Source organism: Piliocolobus tephrosceles, chromosome 17, assembly GCF_002776525.5.
Source record: "Piliocolobus tephrosceles isolate RC106 chromosome 17, ASM277652v3, whole genome shotgun sequence".
Lineage (NCBI taxonomy): Eukaryota > Metazoa > Chordata > Mammalia > Primates > Cercopithecidae > Piliocolobus > Piliocolobus tephrosceles.
The window spans coordinates 13,933,699-13,956,794 of NC_045450.1; the positions used below are offsets into that span (position 1 = coordinate 13,933,699).

Sequence of the window (23,096 nt, forward strand, 5' to 3'; positions counted from 1 at the left end):
AAAACCCAATAGGGAAAAGGAGGGACCAGGAAATAGGGCATTCGCTAAGGCTGTGTTAAGAGGGCCATCGGGTCAGAAAGGGATTGGATCTGGAAGCTGAGGATGTTAGCAAAGGTTAACGACAGTTAAGGAGAAGAGAGAACACTGAGAAAGATGGAATGGAGCTACACTTGGGTCTGGGGGTTGTTGAGAGGGGACACAGCTTGGTCTGACAAGTCTGATGATCCCCCTAGATAGATCAGGTGGCCAGGAGAAAAATGTCAGCTGAGAAGAGTGACCACAGTCTCTTTGAGGCAGGGACCCTGTTTGATTCATCTGGGTATCCCCAGTGCTTGGCATAGGGCCTAAGGCAACACACAGTGCCTAGTAAAAGTGGTTTTAAACTGGGGATGTAAATAAACCAAGCCAAGGGATCCAGTGACATGAAGTCCCTCTAGGATGGATCAGCACAGAACTGATAGTCTAAAACATTGTCTGGGAAAAGGATTCTCTTGTTATCTTCTCATAGAATGCGCTTGGCTACAAACCTGGCTTTGGTGGGAAGTATTTTTTAGGTAGCAGAAATCTTTTACTCCAGGTTTTTAAAAGTTTGAGGTTGTGTGTGTGTGTGCATATGTTATCGTAGTTGAGGGCTGATAATGACTGAAGTTCAATTATTCCTTAGTGTAAACCCCAAAACAAGCAAAACCTCATTAAATGTAGACTGGTTGGTTGAAGTTAGTATAAAGAAGTAACTTAGTTTGTATATTCATTATTAAGTTCATTATCTCAGAGAAAGACAGCACATTATTTTAAATATCTACAACCTAATAAAAACTGCCCTGTATTAAGTAGCCTACTAATCAAGTTTCATTTGATTTAGGAGTATTTTATCAATCAGCTGAAGATAGAAGGAGTTGAACACCTCCCTCGCCGTGTAACAAATGAAATCACAAGCAGCAGTCGCTATGAAGTTTACACACAAGGTGGTGTTATATTTGCAACAAGTAGAATACTTGTGGTTGACTTCTTGACTGATAGAATACCTTCAGATTTAATTACTGGTAAGAATTTGAAATCTTCTTATTTGTATGTAAACTTGTACTTTCTTTTTTTTAAGTGCAATTTCCATTTTATTTTTCTCCAGAGAATAGTCTGTCTTCAGTCTGGAAGGACTCAGCTCCCTATATGGGCTTTGGTGGGGGTTGTGGAGCAGCACCCACAGATCTAAATCGGGGTGGGGTGTTTGGTTCTTGCAGGCTTCACAAGATCAATTCCTGACTACTTTGTTGTGAATTGCACAAGTCACACAGTAATGTAGCTTCACATACAGCTTGGGAAGCACATAAGCATTGAAGACGCTCTCTTCAGAAATGGCCTTGACTGCCGCAGCCTCCACTATGTTTTGAATGACAAATTTCTTAATAGCCTTGTCCTTGGGCACACCTCAGGCACAGTTTGTGCAGCGAATAGGCTGCACATGGCCGCAGCCCATTTTGGCATGACCGTTGTTCCTTCTTTTCTTTGTCGTCTTGGAGGCACAGACCGGAGAGAGCAATTTGTACATTTTTATTTTTGTCTGTCCCGTCTGCTAAACGCTCTACTAGAACCTTCTAGTGGGCACTACTAGAACCTTCAACATTGTGCTTCCAGCTTTCAGCCTAATACCTGACACATAGTAGATGCTCAATAAGTATCTGTGACCTGAATAGGTAACTAAATGTAAGATTAACTTTTCCTTGTTTTCTAAGCTCTTATTTAGTAAATACTTGCAATTCATTAGCATTTGCTTTTAGAACTTAATCAGATTTGAACTGTTTATAAATAATCTTTGTATATTTCCTAAAATATTTAGTTTTCCTCTTTAAGATTTTTTTGGCATTATCTGAAATTAAATCAAGTAGTTGCTTGCTTATTTTGAGGAAAAAGTTTTTTAGCTAGAATTAAATAGAAAAGAAATTTATTGGGCCGGGCGCGGTGGCTCAAGCCTGTAATCCCAGCACTTTGGGAGGCCGAGACGGGCGGATCACGAGGTCAGGAGATCGAGACCATCCTGGCTAACACGGTGAAACCCCGTCTCTACTAAAAATAAAAAAAAAAAAACTAGCTGGGCGAGGTGGCGGGCGCCTGTAGTCTCAGCTACTCAGGAGGCTGAGGCAGGAGAATGGCTTAAACCCGGGAGGCGGAGCTTGTAGTGAGCTGAGATCCGGCCACTGCATTCCAGTCCAGGCGACAGAGCAAGACTCTGCCTCAAAAAAAAAAAAAAAAAAAAAAAAAAAAAAAGAAAAGAAATTTATTTTCATTATCCTTTCTAAAACCTTTTCTGATGTCTCCAAAGCTAATGGAGGGGCTGTGCCTCTGTGCCCTCATATTACTCTGTATTTCTCCCCACTCATAGTGCTCACAATACTACATTGTATTTATGTGTTTGTCTGTCTCTCACTCACAAGAGAAGCTTAAGCACAAGGAATAAGTTGTTCATCCCAGAGTAAGTAACTGGTACATGGTAGGTACTAAAGACGTATTTGTTGGGTGAATGATGGACGTATGTAGTACTGTGATCATTGGTGAACTTCTGGAGGCAGAGAGACTGTGAAATTCATAATCTTACTTCCCACCATATCTGTCATATTACCCTGAACCTAGATGACCCTCAAGAAAAATTTGATAAATGTGTGAATGAATGCTTCAATGGTAAACCAATTGAAGAAGTTTGGTTACTCTTTTATAACTTTTATAATTGTTATAAACAGTATCATAGGCTCACCTGATTTTGAATGCTAACACCCTGCTTACAAAGCAAGCTTCTTAACTTTCATTAACCCCAGTTTTCTCATGAAGAAAACTCTCCTAAAGTTATTATAAGGATTAAGTTAATAAAATAATTGCCTAGTCTAGTGCCTGGTACACAACAAACTCTTAGTAATTGATACCAAATAAAATTGGCCTTTTATAACCAGAAATCTTGATACACCAGTCTTTTACTGTTTGCTGCTTTCTTATAAGCTTGGTTTTACTTTATTTTTTAGATTGATTTTAAAAAATTTGTATTGTGTTTGAAACTACCACTAGGTGTCAGCAGTACTCTGTGACTTTCAGTTACAGTGCACCCTCATCAGGCAGAGAGCAATGTGAATCTATGCAATGTTGAAGTCTGGCTTATATGTAGCTCCTAATGAAAAATGCCAAATTCCCTCTTCCTTTCTGATCAAAGCCCAGCCAATAATGAAGCTGAAGCTGTTACTGATGCTTGGCTGAGTGGAATGTAAATGAATGCCAAAAATGACTTCTTTCTAGTTCTTTCGGCCCCTGGAATCATCCCCCAGGACTGACCAAAGGGCAGTCCATGAAGTGCAGGTGACCCTCTGGAAAGGCTGAATCCCCCAGCCCCAGCTTCTTCACCTGTCACTACCCATTATTCCCACCACACCCCACCCCGGGAGTCCCTGCTAACCAGAACTCCTAACACGTGGGAGAACTATGTAAATACCTGCTAAGATTGTACTTGGAAAAGAACAGGACAGGAGGATGCTTTCATTACCAAAATGACCCCGACGTCTCCAGATGGAGCTAAGAACACACTTTCTGGGGATTATATATGTGTTTTTCAGTTACACTTTAGATTTGTGTACCCAGTTCTGTGCCCCCACCTTACATTCATTCAACAAATGTTTAACTCACTGAGGGTCCCTTGCGTGGCAGGAAGGGTGCTGAAGATAGACAGATGAATGGGACAGTATGGTGACCTTGTGAGTTAGACTGCTTCTGGGTTTGAGTTCTCTTCATCTCATACCAGCTGTGTATTTTTAGGCAAATTTCTTAATGTCTCTATGCCTCAGCTTATTCACCCGTACATTGGTGATAAAGATAGTACCTTCCTTCTAGGATTGTCAGGGTGAAATGAAATGCTGTATGTAAAATACTTGGTATCATGGCACATAGTCAGCATTCTGTGATCTCTGTGATCTCTGCCTGGTGGTGTTACGATGTTCCTGTTCTCGGGCAGTTTAGTGGAGGAGACAGATAAGTAAAGAAGTAATTATAGTACAGTATGAGTTACAAAATGGTATAGGAACAAAAAACTCTACAGTAGGCTTTTGTGGGACAAAAACTCCTTCCAAAAACCCAACCTGCTTCTATTATTTTTATTTTTATTTTTTGAAAAAGTGGTGTCTTGAGTTGGTGTGACTAAATAGAATGCCATGATTTTACATGTGATTTGGAAACTTCAGCCTCCCTCTTATTTGCTGGATGACCTTGGTCAAGTTGCTTCCCTTCCTTGGTCTCGTCATGATACCTACTGCATGGAATTATCAAGAGAATTAAATGAAATAAAAATCTATAGAAACACCTAACCCAGTTACCTGGGATGTAGTATTAGTTCTCTTCTTCCTCCTAGGTTCCAACCAAAATAAAGACAACTTTTTGGAGCACAACATTTTCTTAAATTGAGTTGCTCCTTTTCTTCAGAAGTTCATTTTTATTATTCTTGACTTTATGTAATATTTCACTCCAGGCTAACAAAATGTGGCCTCTTAGAGTCTTTGGGAAAGCCCACCAACTAGGTATAGAATATCTTCTGAGTAGTAAATTAGTTATGTACATGTATTGGGGGGTTATTGAAAATCCTTTGTCTATAAATTCCTAAATAACACTATTAATTTTTACCATATTTGAAAGATAATTAGCTGAGCTAGTGTAAATTTTAGCTCCATCTACTTAAACATTAAAATAGTAAAATCTGAGTTTATTGAACTATTAGAAGGGTCGTAAATCACTGTTAGTATCATTGTCCAGACCCTTCCAGATATGAAAACTGGATGAAAAGCATGCAAGCACATTATCCCAAATATATGTAAGGTAACTAACTTGATTTAGGTCTAAAAGACAGACTCATCATGGAGTAATTGAGGTTTTGATCTAGAAAGGATATCTGTATGACTTTATGTCATCTCCTGTTTCTCCCTAACTTAGCACTAATCACTGCATCAGATGACACAATATGTATGAAAGATCTGGGTCAGTAGTCTCATTTCATAAATAATGAAGCATGTATAATTGTTCTTATTTTTGAGATTCAGAGGTGTTATCATCACACACACACCCCCAGAGACACATATTAAGTATGTCGATTGAAGGCTTTTGTTTTAAATGGACCAGTTGACTTCTGAATTGACTATCTTCTGATTCTGAAAATTGAATTCATCTAATAGGTGATATAGATGTTGTCCAGACTTTTAAACTGTGGCTATTTTGTATAGTCCACATCTGATTTATGTATTTTTTAAAAAAATTCTTGACCTATTTTGCTTTCAGAAATTCTTCCCCTAACATGCCAGAAACACCCCACCCCAGGGCCTGTGCACTCACTGTCCCCTCAGCCTGGCAGTCTGGAACTCTCTTGGCCCAGATGGTCACAAGGCTCCATCCAGCCTTCATTCAGATATCACATTGGTGAAACCACCCCTCATACATACTCCCTCTCCTTCTCTCATTTTTTCTTGTCAGCACTTGTAACATACTAAATATTTTACTTATTTATATTGTTTATAGTCAGTTCCTTGAGGACAGGGATTTATGTCTGTTCTGTGCGTGGCTGTATGCCCAGTCTAGAATGGTGCTTGTTCATTCTCATGTAGGTCCTTAAGAAAAATGTGATGAATGAATGGAAATGAGCATACAAATTACCTACTTGTTCTGTAATTTAAATTACGTTTCTCCCTCTCAGGCATCTTGGTGTATAGAGCCCACAGAATAATCGAGTCTTGTCAAGAAGCATTCATCTTGCGCCTCTTTCGCCAGAAAAACAAACGTGGTTTTATTAAAGCTTTCACAGACAATGCTGTTGCCTTTGATACTGGTTTTTGTCATGTGGAAAGAGTGATGAGAAATCTTTTTGTGAGGAAACTGTATCTGTGGCCAAGGTAAAGAACATTATGTGACAAATAATGATGATGTTATTTGTCATCTTTTTTTGTGAGACCTACTGTAACTTGGTTGCACTTTGATATAATATAATGTAAAATTCATGTAATTTTGTTTGATAGAAACTAGTCAGGTTTGTAAGAAACATATCCAGCTATAAATATGTATGCACCAAGTTTGTGATTTTATTTAAGTCGAGAGCAATTTGACGGTTACTTTTCTGCTGATCTATCAAATCCATCCAAGACAGCCACTTGATTCTTTCTTATACATTTAGTGAAACTCCCAGGGATCTAGAGACCCACATATACAACAGCTTTAGGTGTACTGCAGATTTATTGGCTAAGAGTACCACTTCTGCTTTGAAAATTACTCAACAGGGAAATAAAGCACATAGATTTTGAAGAAGTTTTGTTAATTTCTAGGAATAACATTAAGGTTTCAGTTTTCAAACATTTTTGCAACCTATGCTACCATGTATTTTGATTATAATATATGTTATTTTAAGAGTAGTTGTATACCGGGTGCAGTGGCTCACGCCTGTAATCCCAGCACTTTGGGAGGCCAAAGCAGGCGGATCACCTGAGGTCAGGAGTTCGAGACCAGCCTGGTCAACATAGTGAAACCCCGTCTCTACTAAAAATACAAAAATTAGCCGGGCGCGTTGGCGCATGCCTGTAATCCCAGCTACTTAGGGAGGCTGAGTCAGGAAAATCACTTGAACCCAGGAGGCAGAGATTGCAGTGAGCCGAGATTGCACCATTGCATTCCAGGCTGGGCAACAAAAGAAACTCTGTCTCAAAAACAAAACAAACAAGCAAAAAAAAGGGTAGTTACGGTATTTTTTACTTTCTTGATTATACCTTGTTTTGGGAGTCAACAAACTCTTCCTGTAAATGGCCAGGTAGTAAATATTTTGGGCTTTGCAGGCCATATAGACTGTCACAATTACTCAACTCTGTTATTGCCCAAAACCAAGTATAGACTGCTTACATAAGTAATGGGTGTGACTGCATTCCAATGAGACTATAAAAACAGGTACAGGATTTGGCCCAGACCATAGTTTGCCGACCCTTGCCTTATCTGAATAATACAATACTTCTATTTATTGAGGTTCAAAGTGTTTTCGAAAACGTTTTGCTTTTCATTTGTTTGTTGTTTTGCTTTTCGTGTTGTTTGTAGCATTTATAAAAATGGAGTGTTAATCCAAGACCAGAAATATATAGCTGCTGAAACTCTAGAAAATTGTTGAAAAACATTTGTCTCTTTAGGTTCCATGTAGCAGTAAACTCATTTTTAGAACAGCACAAACCTGAAGTTGTAGAAATCCATGTTTCTATGACACCTGCCATGCTTGCTATACAGACTGCTATACTGGACATTTTAAATGCATGTCTAAAGGAACTAAAATGCCATAACCCATCGCTTGAAGTGGAAGATTTATCTTTAGAAAATGCTATTGGAAAACCTTTTGACAAGGTACTGTTTTTCCTTTTAAGCACAGTTTATTATGTTGTAATTTTAAATAATGCAAGTTATTTTAATATTTGCAATGTTGTTAATAAGAAATTGCTGTTATTTAAGAATAAGATTAGAGGTCATTTAAAACATAGCTTCTTTGGTTTACTGGAAAGTAATAATTTATAGTAAAATATGAGGAGTGGCATATAAGCATCACTCTGACTTTTGCAGTTTTGTAGTAATTATCTCTTATTGTAACTATAATCAAGAAGAAAATAAATAACTTTTTTTACTTTGAAGTGACAACATTTGGGTATCTACAGGTAGAAGAGTTTTATATAAGAATGCTCCATAATTGTACATGAATTTGTGATCTCTTTTATGGAATAAAAAATAATTTGGATGAGTTTTCATTACTGGGGAGTGTGAACTGCTCTGTCTTAAAATTACATTCTGAATTGGGGAAATGGTAAGACATCAGTTCCAGGAATTTTTATTCTAATTTTTTTATTATAGATTAATATTGCAGATATATAAATGTCTACTTTTTCATTATAGATTAATATTATTACAGATACATACATGTCTAGTACTGAACTGGAGATCTAGAAAATATTGACCTTTTAGAAATTCTTGGCAGCTTTTTTGTCATATTCTGGTAGAAAAAGTTCCTGTCTTTTAAACTCTGAATCAATCTCTGTGTCACTGGAAATAATGCATGGCGATTATAAAAAAGGAAACATTTAACTTCTTATTTCTCTGATTCTTCAAAAAAGTCAGTTGACTGTGAAATATTGATACATAAAACTAATTTTATAGATTTTGTTTTCCTCTTTGCTTAAGTTTTTTATAATTTAGTCCATGATGATTTTTTTTAATCCCACACAATCTTTTAATAGAATGTATATAGCCCTAGAAAAATAAAATCGTAGCCTCACATGTTTCATACTAAATTTCTGTTGATTATGCCCCTGGTTAGTAACAGTCACTTCATTGTTTTAGACATTCTTTTAGTAACCATATCTAAATATAGATATCGCCATGTGTCTTGTTAAAATATTTAAGGTTTTGTAGATAATTTTACAAAAGAGGCATGTAGTTACATATCCCAGTTTGTTCAGGACAGTCCTAGTATCTACCTGTTGTCCTGGAATGATTATAAATAGTGTATCATTTCTTTTTCCACAAGTGTCCTGGTTTAGACAATAAACTATACGGTCATCCAGATACTACTCTACTCATTATTAAATTTGTTAGATAAGGTTCCATGCAGTGGTGCTGCTTTTACATCAGGCTACAAATCTCTGATAAAAAAAATCGGATAATTCTTACCTAAAAAGTTACAGAATCAGTCTGTGAAGGAAACATACATATACATAGCTGTGGATATGTAGGTACGTACATAGTATATACATAAAGCTGTTCTTTGTTTTAGACAGCATTTTGGAATCTTAAAAAATAATCAGCTGGGCGCGGTGGCTCACGCCTGTAATCCCAGCGCTCTGGGATGCCAAGGAGGGCGGATCATGAGATCAGGAGATAGAGACCATCCTGGCTAACATGGTGAAATCTCGTCTCTACTAAAAATACAAAAAATTAACTGGGCGTGGTGGCAATGCCTGTAGTCCCAGCTACTTGGGAGGGTGAGGCAGAATCGCTTGAACCTGGGAGGCGGAGGTTGCAGTGAGCCGAGATTGTGCCGCTGCACTCCAGCCTGGCGACAAAGCGAGACTTCATCTCAAAATAATACTAATACTACTAATAATAATAATCAAACTTAGTCCATTGTTAATTTAACAAATATTTTCCTATCATGAATCCACTTTAGAAAGAACACTAAAGAAATTTTTACATCAACAAATTAAGGTATGTTGTTATTTAATTTAGTAATTGTTATTTAATTTTTACATAAGCATCAAACTAAATTTTTCATTTCTTGGTTATACCTTATTTTAAAGGTCAAAACACTTGATACTCATGTACAAATTAAATAACAATGTACCTTAATTTGTTAGTAAGTCATCGTGCTTGGTTTATGCCCTCTGCTTAGTCCATTTGGATCCCATGTCTTTATCCATCCAGGATAGTCAGAGTCAAACATGGCAGGAATTGAACATATCTGAGCTACATGCTTAGAGTCTGTTCATAAAAACAAATAATTGATTATCTGATGTTTATCAGGTCTTTTCTTTCCTGACAGTAATATATATTTGGATAATGATAGATTGACTCTATCTGATCATAAAGATTCTAGCAGTAAGACATTCTTCTATATTTGAAAATTTTAAACATTGTTATTAGAATTTTATTAACTGGCCGGGCGCGGTGGCTCACGCCTGTAATCCCAGCACTTTGGGAGGCCGAGACGGGCGGATCACGAGGTCAGGAGATCGAGACCATCCTGGCTAACCCGGTGAAACCCCGTCTCTACTAAAAAATAAAAAAAGTTAGCCGGGCGAGGTGGCGGGCGCCTGTAGTCCCAGCTTCTCGGGAGGCTGAGCCAGGAGAATGGCGTAAACCCGGGAGGCGGAGCTTGCAGTGAGCTGAGATCCGGCCACTGCACTCCAGCCTGGGCGACAGAGCGAGACTCCGTCTCAAAAAAAAAAAAAAAAAAAAAAAAGAATTTTATTAACTGAAATGTTCTAGCTACTTCCTTGAATAATGTTTGGGGTTTTCTATTGTAGTAAAATATATATGACATAAAATTTACCATTTTAACCATTTTTAGTTATACAGGAAATAATCCTTTTGAAAATATGATTTGTATTAAGAATAACTATACTTAACATATTTTAGCAATACCCAATTTTATTCTTGTTTTAGACAATCCGCCACTATCTGGATCCTTTGTGGCACCAGCTTGGAGCCAAGACTAAATCCTTAGTTCAGGATTTGAAGATATTACGAACTTTGCTGCAGTATCTCTCTCAGTATGATTGTGTCACATTTCTTAATCTTCTGGAATCTCTGAGAGCAACGGAAAAAGCTTTTGGTCAGAATTCAGGTGAGAGATTAAAATACTAATAATATTCTAAGAGCTGATTTGAATAAAGTGTTAGGTTTTAGGGGGAATCAGGTGTGAAAAGTGCTATATTCAACTATATGTTATACTGAGATTTCAAATTATGTTTTATGTTCATAGCACAAAGATGTAGGTTTTATTGATAGCTAATGTTTCCGCCTACTTAACGTCTGTTCTGTGTAATAATAAATATTCATATCCGTTCCGGGCAATTTTATTTCTAGAAAAGACTTGTGTAGTACAGGCAGTCCTCAACTTAGAAATAGGCTGTGTTCTGAAAGTTTAGTTGTTAAGAACTTAAAATTCATTTCCCTCAAAGCCAAAGCAAGGGAGTATGGGGTTTCCATCAGCCAGAGTGCCAACGACTGAAGAGCAGAAGAGATTTGTAGGGGAATATACATATACAGCTGGCCACCATCTTGTTTTGCTACGACTGCTTTGGCCTCTGCCACTGTTTGACCAGACCAGCGGTTTCCAGAGTGTGGTCTGTGAACCCCTGGGGTCAAGATTTAATACATAATTTTGATGCTTCTTTAGGGACATTCTTAAGTGATGAACTGCGGAAGCATGACAGTAAAGAATGCAGTGAATGCCAGTACACTTTCATGGCACTGCCTTGGTTCGTGCTCCGGCACCAGCAGTATTACCCAGCATTGCTTTTACACTATCACTGGAAATGTCAACACAGTGAAAAAAGTCAAATAATGTCATAGTATTGTTAGGAGAAAAATTTTGACATCACACAGCCCTGAAAACATCTTGGGGACCCCCGGGAGTTCATGGACCACACCCAGAAAACCACTGGTCTAGCCGAACAGTGAGAGATCACAATAGTGGGAGGAGGTGTGATTGGTAGGAAAACAGGATGGCAGCCGGTTACATATGTAGGTCATGTGACCATCAGAGACTATTTTAAATTAATCGTAAATTGATGGCACTTTTTCTTTTAACTTTTCATATTAGGTTGGCTGTTCCTTGAGTCCAGCACCTCGATGTTTGTAAATGCTCGAGCAAGGGTTTATCATCTTCCAGATGCAAAAATGAATAAAAAAGGCAAAATATCTGAAAAAATGGAAATTAAAGAAGGGCAAGGTATCTTGTAGGGTTAAGTCTTTAAATGTGTCTTTTATTTCAGTGTTTGGTATAGATATTTAAAGTGCAATTTAGTCTCCTTTGGCCATGTGAAAAGTGTGTTCCTTGATGATAAATGTATGTATGTTTGTTATATATAACATGTAATGTATGTCAAAAGTATATGTGTGAAGTATATGTGTAATGTATGTCGAAGTATACAGCATGACAAGTCTTGGAATCTATTTTCCAGGGGTTCCAAATAACAAATGCCAAATATCGATCAAAAGTATGCTATATAAAAAACTACTTATTGATTTTTTTTAAACTTCAAAGTAATTATTATTTCTGAGTTAGGGTGAGGTTGGGGCATGGTGGCACACACCTATAATACCAGCCCTTTGGGAGGCCGGGGCAGGAGGATTGCTTGAGCCCAGGAATTCAAGACCATCCTGGGCAACAAAGCAAGACTCCATCTCTACAAAAAAAATTTTAAGACCAGGCACAGTGACTCATGTCTATAATTCCAGGACTTTGGGAGGCCGAGGCAGGCAGATCACCTGAGGTCAGGAATTTGAGACCAGCCTGGCCAACATGGTGAAACCTGGTCTCTTACTAAAAATGCCAAAAATTAGCCAGGCGTGGTGGCAGGCACCTGTAATCCCAGCTACTCGGGAGGCCGAGACAGGAGAATCACTTGAACCCAGGAGGCAGAGGTTGCAGTGAGCTGAGATCGCACCACTGCACTCCAACCTGGGCAACAGAGTGAGACTCCATCTCAAAAAAAAACAAGAAAAAAACAAAAAAAAAAAGCCTTTGAAAGTAGCCTGGCGAGGTGATGTGCACTTACCATCTCAGGTATCTGAGAGGCTAAGGTGAGCCCAGGAGTTCAGGGTTCCACCAAGATATCATCACACCACTGTACTCCAGCCTTGGTGACAGAGTACGACTGTGTCTCAAAACTAATAAATAAAGTCGGGGTAGAATATTTGAATATCCTTTTTAATGTTTAAGCAACGTAAATATACTAGAATGAGGCAAATATGGGTTTTATTCCAGCATCTATCTAGTGATATCGTAAATATCACTGGGTTTTTAAGGCATGGGATAGGGTTAATGCCAGCTTTCTGCCTAGTTTAAAGATCTGTTTCGAAACTTAATTGTGGCCAGGCGCAGTGGCTCATGCCTGTAATCGCAGAACTTTGGAAGCCAAGGCAGGCGGATCACCTGAGGTCAGGAGTTCAAGACTAGCCTGACCAACATGGTGAAACCCTGTCTCTACTGAAAATACAAAATTAGCCAGGAGTGGTGGCACATGCCTGTAATCCCAGCTACTTGGAAGTCTGAGGCAGGAGAATCGCTTGAACCCAGGAGGCAGAGGTTGCAATGAGCCAGGATCATGCCATTGCCTCCAGCCTGGTAGCAAAAGTGAAACTTCGTCTTAAAAAGAAAACCTTTTTAAAGAAAACATAATTAAATATATTATTGATGTATTTGTGTTTGAATGCTTATAGAAACAAAAAAATTAATTGTTGTCTCCTTTTATCCATGTTCAGGATTGTGAGAGTCGTGGGGATTTTAGAAATAATAAATACCGTCACTCTTTACCGATGCCTTTATTTTGTATAGCTGCTTATATACAGTGTCAGCAGAAACAACTAACACAGAATGTTCTCTCATTAGTGACCATGCCTGTAACTTTCTACTAAGGCATTTTGAAAGCCATATTAATGGTTTGAAGTATCTTTCATTTTGTAGATCTTTTTCAGGAAAGCAGAGTCCATCTATCATTATAAAGAAAGCTTAAATAAATGGGCATATGTACTGATGCTTGTGTTATCTGTTGTTTTAAAAGCCTTTAGAAGACTTCATGGGTAAATATTATCACATAGAATGGGATATTTTTATTTCTCTACAGAAGCAAAAAAGGAACTGGTCCTAGAAAGCAACCCAAAGTGGGAGGCACTGACTGAAGTATTAAAAGAAATTGAGGCAGAAAATAAGGAAAGTGAAGCTCTTGGTGGTCCAGGTAGGAAAAAAGGAGATGAAAACATTTGCTTTCAAAATCTATTAAATGAGTCCTGATTTAATTAGCTCTTTAAAAGTAGTTCAAGACTAGCCTGACCAAAATGGTGAAACCCTTCTCTATTTTAAAACCCTGCTATTTTATCTATAAAATGTAGACAAATAAATGGCAAATGAACACTGGGATCCTAGTGGCAACCTCATTTCTGTTCATTTGATGTAATTTTCTCCACGTTGAATCATTGTATATTCATGAAAGCTTTTCACGAAGGCTTTTTCACTAGCTGGGTTCTTAGAACTTCTATTTAAAGATTGAGCTAATCTCTACACATATTCACCAAGCTTTAAATCTGGAATCCCAAAGGAATAAACTAATGGGTCTCCTGTTTTATATCCTCAGCCAAGTATCTTTCCGAAGAAGCCTCAACTCTTCTATTACTTTAATATGTAATGAGCTGATACAAACTGAAGACATTGTCTAAATTGGCAAAGGAGACTAAGACAATTCACAAAAGAGGAAAAATCCATTTGGAATTAATTTAGGCATATATAAGACCCTCTGAAAAAAAAATTAATTAAAAAGAACTTTAAAGCCACCTTTATACCACAGTTGTACTTTCATAAGATTAAGTAGTCTGGCTTCAACTTTACTGAAAAGATTTAAGTAATCTTTCCAGAGAGGAGGAAGCATTTGATCAATACCTAAGACCCTTTTTAAATAGTTTGTAAATTGTGGGTCTTTAATACCAACGGGTAAGATGTCTTCCCTTCAGGTGAAGGAATAAGGGGACACAGGGAAACTAGGAGGACAAGTGAGGTGATAGTAACATAATGTTGTTTTCTATTTTCAGGTCAAGTACTGATATGTGCAAGTGATGACCGAACATGTTCCCAGCTGAGAGACTATATCACTCTTGGAGCGGAGGCTTTCTTACTGAGGCTCTACAGGAAAACCTTTGAGAAGGATAGCAAAGCTGAAGAAATCTGGATGAAATTTAGGAAGGAAGACAGTTCAAAGAGAATTAGGAAATCTCACAAAAGACCCAAAGACCCCCAAAACAAAGAACGGGCTTCTGCCAAAGAAAGAACCCTCAAAAAAAAAAAACCGAAGTTGACCTTAACTCAAATGGTAGGAAAACCTGAGGAAATGCGAGAGGAAGGAGATGTCGAGGAAGGATATTGTCGAGAAATAAGCAGTAGCCCAGAAAGCTGCCTGGAAGAAATTAAGCATGAAGAATTTGATGTAAATTTGTCATCGGATGCTGCTTATGGAATCCTGAAAGAACCCCTCACTATCATCCATCCGCTTCTGGGCTGTAGCGACCCCTATGCTCTGACAAGGGTACTCCATGAAGTGGAACCAAGATACGTGGTTCTTTATGACGCAGAGCTAACCTTTGTTCGACAGCTTGAAATTTACAGGGCAAGTAGGCCTGGGAAACCTCTGAGGCAAGTTATAAAGAATCAAAGCTTTCAGTTGCACAGTTCTTTAGGATTTAACCCAGAAACTGTACCAGTTGCATGTTAGTTTTGTTTAATATCCGTTACGATGCTGCTTGTGTTTATGAAACCTTATTTTGCTTCCTGATGAATCTGGGAAGTTGGATAGGAAGGATGTCAAGTGTCACAGCAGGACGACAAACCAAGGGGACTGCTCACGTTCTCATTACGTGCTGCTGTGCGTTCTGGCCTTTATTCTTTGGGCATTGATTTGCAGCATATGGGGTGCTGTGTCTGAAAAAGTCTAAGAAATGCGTAATCTAATTTCTACCAAAAATTAATATAACTGTGACTTGGCTAAGTAATTTTAATCTAAAATGTCTTTCCTATAAATTTTAAGAAATGACTCTAAATTACATCCACATAAAACTGAAGTGTTGGGGGAATTACTGTACCAGGTTTACTTGAGTTTCAAGAAATATCAGATAAAACATCTACACAAATATCAGATGAGAAAATGATGCCTCCCAAAGAAGATAGTGTTCTGGCTTTCCAATTATCTGAGGGGAAATAAACAGCAAAATTAATATCCTGAACTCAGTCTGAACCAAAAACGGAGCCAAAAGAAACCTTCCCCTAGCATTTTAACTAACACAGCCTTTCAGAGTAGAGATGAATGGAGGAGCTGGATCAGAAATAATGCAGGATGAAGAGATTAGATGAGGCTGGTAAAATAATTATAGGCTGGTAAATTTTTTGTACTTTGCTGCTGATCAACTTTGTAGATAGCGTATGTACACCAAGCTTCCTTCTTGCCTAAGAACAGATTAGTGTGATATTTAGGAGCAAAATGTTAGAATCAGAAGGGACCTGGGAGTTCAACCACTTACTCTGTCAACGGGAAACTGAGGCCTAGAAATGGTGACTTGGCCTTGGCCACATGACACATCCGTGGGAGAACTGAGTCTCTGGACTCATTACCCAATGATCTTTTCTCTGTTTACACTTCAAAGAATTATCATCTAGGAAGATAACAGCTAAAAGAAAAACCAAGGCTCAAAAAGGAAAATAGCTTTGACTGAAGGTGAAGCAAAGGGACAGAGGAGGTGCTTAATTCAGCTCTCTTAGCAACAAACAAGATGGAAAAGCAGGACGTTTCTCTTTTTTTTTCTTTTTTCCTTTTTCTTTTTTGTTTTGAGACGGAGTTTTGCCCAGATGCCCAGACTGGAGTGCAGTGTTGCAATCACGGCTCACTGCAGCCTCAACACCTCCCCCATTCCCTGACTCACGTGATCCTTCCACATCAGCCCCAGGTGGCTGGGACTACAGGCATGTGCCACCATGCTCAACTCTTTTTTTTTTTTTTTTTTTTTTCCTGTAGAGATGGGGTCTCACTATATTACCCAGGCTGATCTTCTGGGCTCAAGTGATCCTCCCACCTCAGTCTCCCAAAGTGCTGGGATTACAGGTGTGAGCCACCGTGCCCAGCCTAAAAAGCAGGCCTTTTCTAAGAGAAAGTAGATCAAATTATTCTTTGAGATGCCTGATATAATCCATATGTCTTCTGTGCCCGTGTATTTATATAAAATGTGTGACTGCTGTGTTCTGTTAAGACATGAATTAAAAAAACGTTCATAGGCTGGTTTTCATAACTTTCATAACATGCTACCCAATTTTTTCAATGATTGTTTGGCAGAGGTGCAAATGAAGAATTGGAGAAGCCTCTAAAATTTGTGTTTTTTTAATTTGTTTATAGTTATGAGGAAAGAACTATTCTATCCCTCTAGTTATATTTCAATGTTTACCTAAACTCTTTTCTTCCTTTTGGCAAAAGAAAATTTAAAAAGCCCTGTGTGGTAACAAGACCTTTAACAGGTGGGGTTTAGGCAGCTTAATTTGAGCTAGTGTGTGATAAATGAAACCGTTGATTCTTAGTCAAATATTTATTATTTGAACACTCTAGGCTGCTGATTTCAAATGTTCTGCTGTTCCTTTCAGGGATTAAAAATGCTGTTTTTCCAATCTAAAAGTTCTGTCTTAACATGCAGGGTTTACTTTCTTATATACGGAGGTTCAACTGAGGAACAACGCTATCTCACTGCTTTGCGGAAAGAAAAGGAAGCTTTTGAAAAACTCATAAGGTAATACATAGAAAATCAGTATGAAAGCCCCAACTACATTGGAAACCTTTCATGGTCTGGAGGCGTCTCTGGATGGGGGAGTATCAGATAGCCCTGCTCAGGAAGGATGGGGCAAGGAAGAAGTTGGAAAGGATCCCATTGAGATAAACATGTAGTCTGCATTGTCCTCCAGTGTAGACCTCAGCACATACTTTCTTTTTCTCTTCCCCCTCTCTTCCTTCATCTCCAGTTGCTTTTCAGTGGTTTGTTTAATAGAATATTAGAAATGTAACAAAGACAACTGCTTTTCTGTTTATGAAGCAGTATGACAAAACACCAGAAATATAGCGAAAATACTGCTTTTCTAAGAAATATGTTGGTAAATCTCCCTCCTCCCTGCCTTATGCACAAGATTCTCCCCTCCTTTGAATGATTTTTTTTTCCTTGTAAAATTTCCATTGTCTGTGGGTGGGTGACTGCCTTACCGTTTGTTGGGAAATGCTTTTACAACACAGCCAGTTAGGATCACCAATAGAATCACTCTGGGAAAATATTTCTTAGGAAGTGTGTTGTTTGTCTGGACATAACACGTGTATGTTTTTAAGAATGAGTATCTGGTGCTATTCCAAATCCAAGTAGAAAATGCCTTTCCATTTTACAAAAGGAAAATGTTGAGATACTCACAAACTGGATGGCTACTTCTTGCCCTGAAGGCATTCAAGAAATCTGATAACCACCCACCAGGGATATTGTCAAGGAGTTTGCAGCCTGGTGTGGGAAGATGGGCCAGGTGATCTCTAAGGGCCTCAGAAGCCAGGGTAAGGGCTGGATGGGGCATCACGGAGCTGAGCTAGAGAAAGTTAGACCAGCAGAGACCATGGCCTGGACGGAGTGGGCTGGGCCAGACCAATCTTCCAACCTCAGGCATTGGCAATGGAGGGCAGAAATTATTTTTAGCAGTAGTCAACCTGCCAGGACCCTAGGCCGAATTTCAAAATGGATAACCATTCTACAGTGGTGTCTGTGGGTTCTCAGTGTACGTGCAAAATATACATATAACCCGGATAGCCCAGGAGAAGAATTCTTGGAAATCGGAGTATTTGCTGAATCCGTGGCATGGAGTCCCACGATGGGGGTCAACATGGTGCATGGGCAGTCCCCTCTTTTCCCTTCACATCCTCTCAAATGGTGGTATGCCTTGGCCCTGGATTCATCCAGCTACTAGTCATACAAGTATTGCTCAGTCCTCTCAGCCTATGAAAATATGTTTTCTACCGATGTGCTTTATGGTGGTGTTTATGTCATATATGTGGGTGTATATATTTTTCAAAAACACAGTTCAGAAATCATGTTATAACAGACCAGGCATCATACCAGCCACCTCTTCTTGTCCCAGGCTCTTTGCTCTTCTCTGTCTTACTCTTTGTCTTCTAGACCTTCACACCACAAGGCTCAAATAGTAAACAGATTATTTATTAAGCATCTGGTATGTGCCAGGCCCTGTGCTAATATTAAAGTACTGAGGTTACAAGTGGTGTAGAAAAATCCTCTGCCCTCCTAGAACTTACCCTTTAGTGGAAAAGACAGACATTAAATGATTATAAATACTGTAATAAGTAGAAGTATACAGAGCACCACTGGCTGCAAAGGTAAAAGCAGAGGGTGTAATAGGAGAGTACATTGAAGACCTCACCCAGACCATAAGCTGATCAGGAGCCACTTCCCTGAGGAAGTGATATTCAAGCTGATACTAGGCAGATGGGGTGGAAAGGGGATTATGTTGAACAAAGGTGTGTATGAAGGCTCCGAGGTACAAGAGGCCCTGTGAAGGATTTAGGACTTCACGGGCAGTAAGACTGCACTGAAGCATTCTAAGTAGGAAAGTGACTTAAGTATGTTTGTAAAGGCTCTCTCAGCCATCAAACTGAGGAATGAGTGAGTGTGGAAACTAGTCAGAATGCTATTGCAGTCTGATGAGAAGGTGGTAGATTAGGTTAATGGAGGAAAGAAGACAGATTTGAGAGAGATTTGGGAGATAGAATCAAAGAATTGGTGATACTGGGTGTGAGCCAGTACCTCCTGACCATCCTTCACTCTTTTTAAAACAGCCTTTGCCAAAGTTTTTGCTCATTAAAATAATTGTCACCTAGATAGAAATGAGCTCACAGAGCTAAAATATTCACATTGGGTTTTCAGTGTTCATGTCAGGGTTCCCCAAGATCATCCTCAGGCTCGATGATTCACTAGAAGAACTCACATGAGTCAGAAAAGGTGTTATACTCGCAGTACAGTTTCTTCCAGCAAAAGGATACGGATTAAGACTGGATGCAGTGGCTCACGCATGTAATCCCAGCACTTTTGGGAGGCCAAGGCGGGCAGATCGCTTGAAGTCAGGAGGCGTTCACGACCAACCTGGCCAACATGATGAAACCCTGTCTCTACTAAAAATGCAAAAATTAGACAGGAGTGGTGGCGCATGCCTGTCATCCCAGCTACCTGAGAGGCTAAGGTGGGAGAATCACTCAAACCCTAGGAGGTGGAGGTTGCAGTGAGCTAAGATCATGGAACTGCATTCCAGCCTGGGCAACAGAGTGAGACCCTGTCTCAAAAAAAAAAAAAAAAAAAAAAAAACCACAGATTAAAATCAGCAAAGGGAAAAGGCACATGGGGCAAAGTCCTGGAAAAACCAGGCCTAAGCTTTCAGGTATCCTCTCATAGTGGAGTCACATGGATGTGCTGAATCCTCCCAGCAACAGTGTGTGACCACACATGCAAAGCGTTGTCAACACGGAAACTCACCTGAGCCTCGAGGCCGTGCATTTGTACTGAGCTGAGTCACATAGACACAAAGTACCTCCATGGCTGGCTACAGCTCCTCAGACTCCAGCCCCCAAAGCAACAACAGACATTTACCGTAAATCACATCGTCAGCATATGATGATGTGATTTACGGTAATCACACCATCAGATCTCGTGAGAACTCACTCACTCTCACAAGACTAGCATGGGGTAAAACACCCCCATGATTCAGTCACTTCCCACCAGATCCCTTCCAGGACACATGGGGATTATCGGAACTATTAATTCAAGATGAGAGTTGGGTGGAGACCCAGCCAGACCATATCAATGGGAAAATCTTGATTGTTTTAACCCTTGTTGAAATTAACTGATATTGATGGTTCCTCTTCTGTTCCCCTCACCTTAGTCTTTTTTATTGCAGTTCCTCAGTTCCAGTTTTTTTTTTTTTTTTTTCTCATGTTTGTTTTGTTCCCTCGACTCAGTTGCGAACCCAAGGAGGGAAGAGACTCAGCTTATATATCTTTTCTGTTATACCTGGCAGAATTAAGTATAATATATTTTACCAGTTTTGAAAAGCAAGGCCACTCCACCTGGAGTTTTTAAAAATCAAAATTCTATCATATATGTTTTTTAGTTTCTTAATGATTTTTAACCCCTATTTATGATTACCCTGAAAATGTTTGAATATAAATGATTTACATTTTAACATCAATAACACTTTAACCTTATAAACAGTCTCAGGAATCTCTTGGTGGCGTTTTTTACATGTGGCTTTTTTTTTTTTTTTTTTTTTTAACATGCTTATGTTGTTTCTTAAATATTTGAATAAAAATCAAAGTAAGCTACTGCTTTTTTTTCACTCTGGAAAATCAAGAAGTAGTACCCGACCAAGATACTTTTTACCTTAATTTTTTCTACTTCCTTTACTCATCGCTTGTCTTGGCATATTTACTTCTAATATATTCCTTGTTTTTTATTTTTCTCTTACTGCCATCATCATGTAGATAATTCTCAATACTACAATTTACAAACGATAAAATCTAGAATTTTGAAATTCGTTTCAAAAATATTGACAGTGTTTTCTCCCGCAGGGAAAAAGCGAGCATGGTTGTCCCCGAAGAAAGAGAAGGCAGAGATGAAACAAACCTAGACCTAGTAAGAGGAACGGCGTTTACAGATGTTTCCACTGACACTCGCAAAGCCGGTGAGTCCTGCACTTTGTCAAGCACCTCCATTGCCTGAAAAGGGGGCTGTGAAGTTCCAGAGTTACTCTGCCAAGGCTTGGTCTGTGTCAACAAACTCTTAAAAATGGAGTTTAGGCCAAGGAGAGGATGTGTACTCCTTTATTCACCATGTGTCCTCCTCAGAGCGAAGGCACTGTGTCAGCTGCAAATCATGTGAGGTTGAGTTCTAGGCACCCCAGCTTAGAATGGGTTATGTTCCAGCGTTGCCTTTATATTTGGTTGGTTGAGACTCAGAATGTACTTTTGCAAATAAACTTTGGTAAATGGTGGTTAGGTTCTTATCTCAACCTAAAAAGCCAATTTAACCCAGAGTAGTTGCAGGAAGTTTCTCCTTCCCTCCTCTGCCTCTCCCCTTAGATGTATACATAGGTGGGGTACATACACTCCCCCCCTCCTTCTGTATTCATGTCTTCTTGGTCACTCCCCAGATCCCCAGCGTCTGGTACATATTGCTGTGCAGTGTCCAAACTGTGGCATGCCACCAAGACCTGCTGAATTCCAAGTGCACTGTGATCCAAAAGTCACCATTTTCCCATTCCCCAAATTCCTGTTTTCCCATGCCAGCAGCTGATTCCAGCCAGGCGGCATGAGAAGAGCAATACGATTGAGTTGGTTTAACCTTTGGTGAGGCCAAATACAGTTAGAGCAGTGGGTGTCAGAATTTAGTAGACTTTAGAATAACCTCAGATGCTTGTTAAAACTGTAGATTCATAGCCCTCAATTCATAGAAATTCTGACTCAGTGGATGTGAAATGGAGCCAGCAGCTCGGCGGCTTCTAATGGAAGTGGTTTTTGGACCATACTTTGGGAAACACTACCTCAGAGCCTCTGTGTCTTGTTCAAAGAAGATTCTTTGAAAAATCAACCAGTTTGTTGACATTTCATGAAGAATGACAATGTATGGCAGTATGAAGGAAGACAGATTGGAGTGTGTGGGTACCACACAGAGAGCTGTTCGTAGAAGTCTGTCCTTAGAGGTCAGTTCTCATGCCTTCATATTAGTTGCCTATGGCTGCTATAGTGAATTACCACAGACTTCGTGGCTCAAAATAGCATATGTTTGATTATGTCACAGTTCTGCAGGTTCAAAGTCCAAATGGGTTTTATGAGGCGAGATATTGGCATGGCTGCATTCCTCCTGGAGGCTCTAGGGGAGAATCCCTTTCCTGGCCTTTTCCAGCCTCTACAGGCCACCTGAATTCCTTAGCTTACAGCCCCTTCCTCCATCTTCAAAGCCAGTAGCATAGCATCCTCTCTTCGGTGATCATCCTGCCTCCATCTTTCTCTTCTGAGAAACCTTCGGCCTACCTAGGTAACCCACATAATCTCCCAATCTCAAAATGCTTAATGGAGGTACATTCTGAGACCTGTGTCATTAGATGATTTCATCATTACATGAACATCACAGAACGTGCTTACACAAAGCTAGACGGTCTACCCTGCTGCACAGCTAGGCTATGTGGTACGGTCTATGGCTCCTGGGCCACAAACCTGCATAGCATGTTACTGTACTGAATACTCTAGGCAAGTGTAACACAATGGTAAGTATTTGTGTATCTAAACACATCTAAACATAGAAAGGTATGATAAAAATACAGTATTGTGATCTTATGGGATGACTGTCTTACATGCACTTTGTCATTGACCAAAACACTGTGTAAAGCACATGACCGTATCGATAGGTTGCAGGGATTTGGATGTGGACATCTTTGCGGGGTACCATTATTCTGTCTACAGCAGCCCTTGATACCTAAAAAGGTAATCCTTAAACAAGCAGCATTAACATCACCTGTGATTTTGTTATAAATGCAGATTCTTAGACCCTTGAGATCCCAGACCTACTAAATACAGAGTCTGCTTTTTTTTATTGAGACGGAGTTTCACTCTTGTTGCCCAGGCTGGAGTGTACTGGCGCAGTCTCGGCTCACTGCAACCTCCGCCTCCTGGGATCAAGCAATTCTCCTGCCTCAGCCTCACAAGTAGCTGGGACTACAGGCGCCCGCCACCATG

The 23,096-nt window shown here is 39.4% G+C and overlaps 1 protein-coding gene and 1 pseudogene across 2 annotated transcripts in view; one reads left to right on the forward strand and one right to left on the reverse strand.

The window, feature by feature from the left end:
- Positions 1-23,096, forward strand: part of ERCC4 (ERCC excision repair 4, endonuclease catalytic subunit) — a 29,502-nt gene that overhangs the window by 998 nt on the left and 5,408 nt on the right. Inside the window, exons 2-10 of one of the 2 annotated variants that reach the window (XM_023231120.2) lie at positions 863-1,043; positions 5,708-5,903; positions 7,176-7,383; positions 10,189-10,369; positions 11,351-11,479; positions 13,377-13,487; positions 14,335-14,932; positions 16,972-17,064; positions 20,934-21,046. In XM_023231120.2, the coding sequence (XP_023086888.1) occupies positions 863-1,043; positions 5,708-5,903; positions 7,176-7,383; positions 10,189-10,369; positions 11,351-11,479; positions 13,377-13,487; positions 14,335-14,932; positions 16,972-17,064; positions 20,934-21,046 (1,810 nt within the window). The remainder of the gene's footprint in view (positions 1-862; positions 1,044-5,707; positions 5,904-7,175; positions 7,384-10,188; positions 10,370-11,350; positions 11,480-13,376; positions 13,488-14,334; positions 14,933-16,971; positions 17,065-20,933; positions 21,047-23,096) is intronic. The other variant, XM_023231121.1, reaches the window with a different exon arrangement.
- Positions 1,164-1,546, reverse strand: LOC111555229 (annotated as a pseudogene).